Source organism: Macrobrachium rosenbergii, chromosome 42 (assembly GCF_040412425.1).
Source record: "Macrobrachium rosenbergii isolate ZJJX-2024 chromosome 42, ASM4041242v1, whole genome shotgun sequence".
Taxonomy (NCBI): domain Eukaryota; kingdom Metazoa; phylum Arthropoda; class Malacostraca; order Decapoda; family Palaemonidae; genus Macrobrachium; species Macrobrachium rosenbergii.
Window position 1 is genome coordinate 29834236 of NC_089782.1, and position 10000 is coordinate 29844235.

At 37.7% G+C, this 10000-nt stretch overlaps 2 protein-coding genes across 3 annotated transcripts in view; both read left to right on the forward strand.

Moving 5' to 3' along the window:
- LOC136827781 (micronuclear linker histone polyprotein-like) overlaps positions 1-4234 on the forward strand; it is a 67411-nt gene extending 63177 nt beyond the window's left edge. The window contains exons 2-5 of the mRNA XM_067085240.1: positions 1712-2113; positions 2428-2537; positions 3190-3222; positions 4182-4234. Of these exons, the coding sequence (XP_066941341.1) occupies positions 1712-2113; positions 2428-2537; positions 3190-3222; positions 4182-4234 (598 nt within the window). The remainder of the gene's footprint in view (positions 1-1711; positions 2114-2427; positions 2538-3189; positions 3223-4181) is intronic.
- Positions 1-10000, forward strand: part of LOC136828133 (carboxypeptidase N subunit 2-like) — an 849326-nt gene that overhangs the window by 312047 nt on the left and 527279 nt on the right. The gene's annotated exons all lie outside the window — the stretch shown is intronic.

Here is a 10000-nt window from a genome sequence, read left to right on the forward strand (position 1 = left end):
TTGGAAAGTAAGATGGAGGAAAGAAAATACGAACGGAGGTGCAGTAAAAGGTACGGAAGGGGTTGCAGGCGCCTTGCAAAGAACCTTAAGTAATGCCTACAGTACCCCGCACGAGGTGCACTGACGGCTCTACCCCCTACTGGGAGATTTACTTTGCAAAAGAAAAACAAAAGTAAAACGAAAAATGGGAAATAATAAAAAGCGATAGTTAGTGACCGGAAAAGAAAAAAAAGGAGACGAACAGAGAGAGAGAGAGAGAGAGAGAGAGAGAGAGAGAGAGAGAGAGAGATGGAAAAGGGTAGGAAAAATGGAACATCGATAGAATGTGGGGGGGGAAAAGAATTTTGGACAATCGGAAAAGAGAGGAGAGGGTTAAAGAATAGAGACAATAATAGATAGCAGCAAGGGAAATGGCTTTAGTTTTTTTACCTTTTGATATTCTTATTTTTGTTTTTATTTTCACTGTTGCGTAAAATGTAAATAGTTGTTTGTTTCTGTTAAATTGTTTATTTTCTTGTGTGTGATTTTTTTTATGAAGTACATTTATTCCAGATTTAAAGTTAATTTCATTATTTTTTTCTTAAATTCTTCTCTCTTATAAGTCAGCTCAGGTTCTTAATAAAAAAAAAATATGTATTCTTTTTCTTGTATTTACGTTAATTATTTAATATGTACTCGGTATGTAGTCGAATGTAGTGTGTCGCAGCAGGCCTCTTATGGGCATGGGTGGGCTAGCAGCCCCACACGAAAATGCTTAGTAAAACTTGCCATCCACATGAAGGGATATACTGTATACATATATATAAACACATAAAATAAATAAATATATATATATCCCTTTGTGTGGGTGACATATACATATACAGTATGTCTGTGTCTGTGTATGTATTTATGTATGTACTGATATCCATACACGTATACATACAACATTCTTTGACAAGCACATAATAAAAAACTCCTATACAGAACCTGACGCCAAAGTGACGGCTCAATTCTTCAAGTTCAGTACACGTCTGAAGGCGAAGCCACGGAGAGAGAGAGAGAGAGAGAGAGAGAGAGAGAGAGAGAGAGAGAGAGAGAGAGAGAGAGAGAGAGAGAGAGAGAGAGAGAGAGAGAGAATAAACCTAAATTAAAATGCAGGAAGATCCTTCACTGTGTGGTAAAGGTAAAAAAAGAAAAAAAAATATCAAGAGAGAGTTTTTTTCTTTGAAGCCAAAAAAAGAACAGAAATATAAAAAATATATAAACAAGAACGTATGAGAGACCCTTATGATGATTAGACCAAGATGATGAACAGCATATGATGTTCCCCACGTGAGGTATGATGAACATCCTTTCATGTAAGATTCGCCTTGCTGATGGTAATGATTATAATGATGATGATAATGAGTGACTGATTGTACCTGCTTGGAAAAGCTTCATAGTGGTAGCCTCAGTAGCAGCAGTAATAGCAGTAGCCGTATGAATAGCAGCAGTAGTTGTATTAATAGCAGCAGTAGCCGTATTATTATTAGAAGCAGTAGCAGTAGTAGTCTTAGTAGCAGTAGTAATAGTAGCAATAGCAGTATTAGTAGTAGCAGTAATAGCAATACCAGTATTAGTAGCAGCAGTAATAGCAGAGTCGCATTAGTAGCAGCAGTAGCCGTATTAATAGCAGAAGTAGCTGTATTAATGGCAGCAGTAGTAGCATTAGCCGTATTAATTGCAACAGTAGCCGTATTAATAGCAGAAGTAGCCGTATTAATAGCAGAAGCAACCGCATTAATAACAGAAGTAGTCGTGATAATAGCAGCAGTAGCCGTATTCATAACAGCAGTGGTAGCAGTGGCCGTGTTAATAGCAGCAATAGTAGCAGTGGCCGTATTAATAAGAGCAGCAGCCGTATTAATAACAGCAGTAGCCGTATTAATAACAGCAGTAGTAGCAGTGGTCGTATCAATAACAGCAGTAGCCGTATTAATAACAGCAGTGGTAGCAGTGGCCGTATTAAGAACAGCAGTAGTAGCAGTGGCCGTATTAATAACAGCAGTAGCCGTATTAATAGCGGAAGCAGCAGTATTAATAGCAACATTAGTAGCAGGATCAGCAGAACGAGAAGGCAAGGAGAGGGAAGGTGTGTATGTGGGGGGGGGAAGGGGAAGGGGAAGGGGAGGGGAATGGGAAGGGAGGGGACTTATATAGCGCTTCCGTGTATTTTGCTCGCTCCGGGAATCTGTTTGGGCTTATAATCCAATGCAAACATTGGGCGACTCTTCTTCCTCCTCCTCCTCCTCCTCCTCCTCCTCCTCCTCCTCCTCCTCCTCCTCCTCCTCCTCCTCCTCCTCCTCCTCCGCTTTCGCTCTGGGAAGAGAGAGAGAGAGAGAGAGAGGGGGGGAGCTACTTTGGGGAGGGGGTTCAAAGGCTACCCCCACTCCCCGGCTCTTCTAGTTTAAACTCGGCGAGATATATAAAGCGATGCTGCGAGAGACTCGGAGAGGAAGATGGTAATGATGGTGATGGTAATGATGATGATGGTGGTGGTGGTGATGATGGTGGAGGTACGTGATGGTGATGAATGGGGAGGAGAAATGTGGGTGGAGATGAGAAGAGATAGAGAGAGAGAGGAAGATGGTGATTAATAAAGATGATTTTGGTGATGATAGTGTGTGTATAGAGAAATGTTGGTGGAAATGAGAGAGAGAGAGAGAGAGAGAGAGAGAGAGAGAGAGAGAGAGAGAGAGGAGGAACCATGGGAATTGGGAGAGAGAGAAAAAAAAAGAGAGAGAGAGAAGGTAAAAACCATGGGAATTGAGAGAGAGAGAGAGAGAGAGAGAGAGAGAGAGAGAGAGAGAGAGAGAGAGAGAAGAAGAAAAAGTCTAGGATTATCTCCTGCAAGCAATAAGAAAAAAACTGTGAGAGAACAAATTTGCCTGGGGCACACACCCAAACACACACACACACACACATGAATAGAATTTGTCTGCAGGTACAGATAAAAAAAAACACCTGTAACTTGAAAGCTAACTTTAAAAAGAGAAAAAAAAGCAAGGCTTCCAGGCTGGGATGTAGTTGAGTTTCTGCTTCTTAAGTGAAGCAGTTATCATTTTTTTTTAAAGTTGTAGTTTTTAATCTTTTTAATTGTTTCTATTTTTAAATATTTTTAGATTGAAAATATTTCAGATATTTTACTTATTTATTTGTTTTTTGCAGGTAGGTGCTTGGCATATCCAGAAGGCTGTACTGGTGAGTAATAAAGCATCTCTCTCTCTCTCTCTCTCTCTCTCTCTCTCTCTCTCTCTCTCTCTCTCTCTCTCTCACCTTGACTGGAAAGCCTATTGTTATCATTTATTTTCCCTTCGTTAATATTAATGTTTTCTTGTTCTGTCATTCGTACACTCTCTCTCTCTCTCTCTCTCTCTCTCTCTCTCTCTCTCTCTCTCTCTCTCTCTCTCTCTGAAATATTAATATTTTTGTTCTGTTATTTCTAGCAAACTTTTTTCTCTCTCTCTCTCTCTCTCTCTCTCTCTCTCTCTCTCTCTCTCTGTGTGTGTGTGTGTGTGTGAAATATTAATATTTTCTTGCTCTGTTATTCGTAACAAATATTTCTCTCTCTCTCTCTCTCTCTCTCTCTCTCTCTCTCTCTCTCTCTCTCTCTCTCTCTCTCTCTCTCAGAAATGATTGCATCTGACCCCCTGTATAATCAGTCAGTGTTGCCAACTAACGGAATGAAAAATGCTGGAAATTACTGTAACTCATCTTTCTTGAGACAAATGATTTCGTCTCTCCCCCTAATGATCGCTTCGCCTCCTCCGTGAGTGAAAGGAAAAGAAAATAGTTGTTTTGAATGAGGGGAAAAATGATTTATTATAATTTATTCTCATTTATTGCATGATTTCTCTCTTCGTATTCTTCTTACCCTTTTTTTTCTTTTGCTCCTTTATTCTTCCTCCTCTCTATGTCTTACAGTTTTCCCTTATTCTTGTCTTCCCGTTATCGTCTCTCTCTCTCTCTCTCTCTCTCTCTCTCTCTCTCTCTCTCTCTCTCTCCCTTCCTACAGCATCCTGCAGTCTTCCTTTCATTCCTACCTTTTGTTTCTTCCTTTTCCTCCTTTCATTTCCTCCTATTATCCTGTTTTCTGTTTTCTTCCTCCTCCTCCTCCTCCTCCTTCTCCTATCTCTTTGCTTCCTTCCGTCTCTTCGTAGTTTCCTATCCTGTCTTTTCTTACTCCTCCTCCTCCTCCTCCTCCTCCTCCTAGGCTACCTATTCTTTCTTCCCTCTCCGCCTAGTCTCTTATCTTGTCTTTTCTTCCTCCTCATCCCACTTCTCCCTTCCCTCTCTCTATTCTTTCTTGTCCGCTCGCCCTCATGTGATTATCTCTCTCTCTCTCTCTCTCTCTCTCTCTCTCTCTCTCTCTCTCTCTCTCTCTCTCTCTCTCAAACCCCGATTCGCTTGTCCTTGACATACGACTTCCTCTTCGCTTCCCCTCCCCTCCGACCTCCCCTTCCCCTTCCCCTTCCCCCTTCCCCTACCCTCAGTCTTCCATTCATTGTGGTTTTGTCCCCCCCTCTTTATACCCCCTCTTCGTTCCCCTTCCTCTTCCCCTTCCCCCTTCTCCTTCCCCTACCCCCAGTCTTCTATTCATTGCGGTTTGATCCTCCTCTTTATACCCCCCTCCCCTCTCCCTCTCCCTCCCCTACTCCTCCCCTCCCCCCCTTCCCCCCTCCCCCCCCCTTAACCTACCCCTACCCCTACCCCTACCCTCAGTCTTCCATTCATTGCGATTTGGTCACCCTCTTTATACCTCTCCCCTCTCCCTCCCTTCCCCCCTACCCTCCCCCTCCCCTCCCCTCCCCTCCCCTACTCCTCCATTCATTGCGGTTTCCATCATCAGTTGCCATTTATTTCTCATTTCGCTCCGATGCCTTCGTTGTTCGTCTCCTTGTTGGGTCTTGTTCGTTGCTTTTTGTTGTTGTTGTTTTCTTTTGTTGTTCTTTTTTTCATTTTTAAGGACCGCTGTTGTTTTTCCGTCTGTTGAAGAAGCTGTCTTACCGGGTCTCAGTTTAGGGAGGATGAGTTTGAGATTATTTTTGTTTCTCCATGTTGTTAGTCGTAGGATAATGTAGCACTTTTTTCTTTTTTATTAGATAGTTAGATATGTATATGGATAGATAGACAGATAGAAAAAATAAATATGAAAATGACGGGGAAAGTAGACAGATTTTTAGAAGTGTATACTTGTGTGTGTGTATGTGTATTTGTGTTTGTGCATATGCATACATGTTTGTGTATTTCATATGCATATATATATATATATATATATATATATATATATATATATATATATATATATATATATATATATATATATATATATATATATATATATATATATATATAGAGAGAGAGAGAGAGAGAGAGAGAGAGAGAGAGAGAGAGAGAGAGAGAGAGACTTATATGAGATATAAATATAGAAATATCGAGAAAAGGCGTTAGCCTTTAAGCAATATATACGACTGTGTATGTGTTTATGAGAGAGAGAGAGAGAGAGAGAGAGAGAGAGAGAGAGAGAGAGAGAGAAAACATCTCACAATCGGAGAGATTAATGACAAAATCTTCGGAGATAGGAGAGATCGATGAGGAACTCCGGAGTCTCAAAGGCAAACATTCACTTCCTCCATAGCCGTTTTAACTCCGCTTTTCATCGTCGATAATATCATCATTAGCATTCTCAGTATCATCAATGGTATCCTCACCATCTTCGTTATTTATGGAAGGATGGCAAGGAAAGGAACGGAGGAAAAGAAGAAAAATGTATGTGTGTATGTATATTTATGTATTTATGTAAATATGTGCATATATACATATACTGTATTATATATAGTATCTCAAAACCTGCCTTTCCTTCCTCACTCCCCCGTATCTCTCTCTCTCTCTCTCTCTCTCTCTCTCTCTCTCTCTCTCTCTCTCTTCCTCCTCCTCCTCCTCCTCCTCCACTTCGTCATCCTCTCCTTCAGGAAATTTGAATTGGTCTCCGCCGGGCCTTACCCCGCCGCCAGCATCTCCGGCCTGTCCGAGAAGTTGCGTTGTATCAGTCGGGGTTTCTCCTCTCTCTCTCTCTCTCTCTCTCTCTTTATACTGGTGTGGTAGGCGTTACCGCGTCGAGGTAATGCTCGAGGCCCTCTTAAATTTTTCACGTTGTTATGGTGACATTTTGATCGCCTTTTTAGTTTTCTGTAAAAGAAAACTATTGTGCCGGCTTTGTCTGTCCGTCCGCACTTTGTCTGTCCGCACTTTGTCCGCACTTTGTCTGTCCGCTCTCATCTTAAAAACTACTGAGGATAGAGGGCTACAAACATACTAAATTGCAGCCCTCTAGCCTCAGTAGTTTTTATTTTTTTTAAGGATACAGAGGTTAAAGTTAGCTATAATCGTGCCTCTGGCAAAGATATAGGCCGTGATTAAAGTTTCATGGGCCGCGGCTCATACAACATTATACCGAGACCACCGGAAGATAGATCTATCTTCGGTGGCCTTTATTATACGATGTACAGAAAACTCGATTGCGCCGAAGAAAATTCGGCGCATTTTTTACTTGTTTTTTTTTTATTTCTTTTAGTTTTATTTGTCGTAGTTTTTAGTTCTTTGATTTTGTTACCTCATCGAGGTAATGCTCGAGGCTCCTCGTAATTCTTTTTTTTTTTTTTATTTGCCGTCTTTTATTTCTTTCAATTGTATTACCTCGTCGAGGTAATACTCGAGGCCGGTTTAATTTCTTATTTTATTTGTCTCGTATTTTATTTCTTCATGATGATAATGATTCATGATGGAAATATTTCATAATGATGATGGTAATGATAGTGATTCATGATGATGATGATAATGATTCATAATAATGATGATAATGATTCATGATAATGATGATAATGATTCACGATGATGACTGAGCGGCTGAAAGTGGCCCAGTGCCTGGTTGTATTCCCGACCTTTCTTAAATCACAGATCCGATAAACTCATAAAAAAAAGCAAGTAAAAATAAAAACTACTGAGGCTAGAGGGCTGCAGTTTAGTACGTATGATCATTGGAGGGTGGATGAACCACATACCAATTTGCAGCCCTCTAGCCTCAGTAGTTTCTAAGATCCGAGGGCGGACAGACATAGTTTTCTTTTACGGACGACTAAAAAGGGGGATTTGAACGAATAGCAAAACAATTAAAAATGAAAAGCACAGACACTCTCAAACCTGCCACAACCCTTAGCCTTCAGTTTCGAGGGGCAGTGGATGATAGCGAGGCCTGAGAGAGCAAAGAGAATGAAGTAAAAAAAAAAAAAATAAAAAAATAAAATCTTATCTCAGGCGACGGGGAGCGGAAAATGACAATTAAGGTGAGGAAGTTTTGTGGAGAATAGAAGTCAGAAATTTCTCCCTAACAAAAGAGTTTAAACCCGGACGGAATTCTGGAGGGGGAGGGGAGGGGGAGGATGAAATGGACTTGGGATGAAAGGGGTGGGGGGTGGTGTTTGTGAGAGACTATGCACACATAAGAAAAATAGTTTATGGTAAGTGAAAAATGATGATGACGTCTGTCCTTCTTAGAGAGAGAGAGAGAGAGAGAGAGAGAGAGAGAGAAGGAACGCTAATGATTCAGATACGAATGGTGATGATGGTGTTGATGATGACGGTATGGTAATGATAATGTGTGCTCTTAAGTTAGAGTGGTAGTGATGTTGGTATTACGGTGATAAGTATATGAAGGGAAAAGCAAGTGGCCAGTAATAGCATTTATGCGATATATATATATATATATATATATATATATATATATATATATATATATATATATATATATATATATATATATATATATATATATTAATATTTATCACATTCATAATTGTTCTGTGCATTAGTAGAATTACTAAAAGGACCTCATTCAAACTGGATGGTATCTAATGGAGTATTTAGTCAGAGAAAAGTTACTAAAAGGCTTTCTTGGACAAACAGTCCACATTATCAAGTTATCCGTATTGTAGATACCATCCAGTTTGAATGATATATTTATATAATATATATATATATATATATATATATATATATATATATATATATATATATATATATATATATATATATATATATTTCGTTTGTACATTTGTAATCTTGAAGAAAAAATGTATCTGTGCTCCCCCACCCACCCTCTCTAGTTGCAATGTAGTTATTTATATCCTCCAAGGTTACTCTATAATTCATTCTTCTTCTGAGTCGTAATTCTTCCAAACTTCTTTCAGGTCTTTGTGTTTTTGTGCATCAATATTTGACTGCGACATTTCCAACTTTTTCACTACGAAATTGTACAGCGAAAGAGCCTTGAGTAGATAACTATTCTAAAATTTAGCCAACCTTCAATTTGTTTCCATCTTGCATTTTCAACTCGAATTGATCTGAAAGAATAAAAAAATTATTTAAAGAGTGAATTAATGCTATTCTTTTTTTTTGGGTGAATTAATGTTATTTTCAAAAGTGAATTCATTTTATTTTGAAAAGGTGTTATTTTGAAAATCGGGTTATTGTTGGTTTTAAAAGTGGATTAATATTATTTTCAAACCCGAATTGATGTTATTTTTTAAAAACGAATTAATGTAATTTTTAAAAGCGAATAACTGTTACTTATAAAAATGAATTAGTTACATTTAAAAGCGAATTACTGTTACATTTAAAAGTGAATTACTGTTATTTTTAAAACCGAATTACTGTTATTTTTAAAACCGAATTACTGTTACTTTTAAAAGCGAATTAATGTTATTTTTAAAAACGAATTAATGTTATTTTTAAAAACGAATTAATGTTATTTTTAAAATTGAATTACTGTTATTTTTTAAAGTGAATCAATGTTTTAAAAGAAAATCAATGTTTTTTTAAAAGCGAATTAATGTTATTTTTAAAAATTAATTAATGTTATTTTTAAAAGTGAATTAATGTTATGTTAAAAAGCGAATTACTGTTATTTTTAAAAGCGAATTAATGTTATTTTTAAAAGCGAATTACTGTTATTTTTAAAAGCGAATTGCTGTTATTTTTAAAAGCGAATTACTCTTATTTTTAAAAACAGAATTACTGTTATTTTTAAAAGCGAATTACTGTTATTTACAGAAGCGTATTACTGTTATTTTTAAAAGCGAATTAATGTTATTTTTAAAGCGAATTACTGTTTTTTTTAAAAAGTGAATTAATGCTATTTTCAAACGTGATTTTATGTTATTGATTTATACACACTTCTAAAGATAATTTATTATAGATTTTATCTAATTTATTTGTTCATTTCAGTTCTTATCACACACTATTTTCGTTTAACTTTATTTTGGTTTTCTGTGAAAGAGAACTATTGTGCCGGCTTTGTCTGTCCGTCCGCACTTTTTTCTGTCCGCCCTCAGATCTTGAAAACTACTGAGGCTAGAGGGCTGCAAATTGGTATGTTGATCATCCACCCTCCAATCATCAAACATACCAAATTGCAGCCCTCTAGCCTCAGTAATTTTGACTTTATTAAAGGTTAACGTTAGCCATAATCGTGCTTCTGGCAACGCAACAACCCAGGCTCCTACAGCATTATACCGAGACCACCGAAAGATAGATTCATTTTGGGTGGCCTTGATTATACGCTGTAGCGGCTGTACAGAAAACTCGATTGCGCCGAAGAAACTTCGGCACATCTTTTACTTTTTTGGGGGGGGAGGGGTTGGTTAATCTTATGCACAAACGCAGCATTTCTTCTGACTAAAGAAAGCTCCAGATTCCTCGAAAAAACGTTTCGGTTAAGTAAGTTGGAGGAATGTTTACATTTTAATATTGGGAAGTTTCTAATGCCAGCGGAAATCCGATTCAAGGTTTTGGTATCCTAAAAGAGTTGTCGAAGATTTGCAGATGCAGACTAGAATGTATATATATATATATATATATATATATATATATATATATATATATATATATATATATATATATATATATATATGTGTGTGTGTGT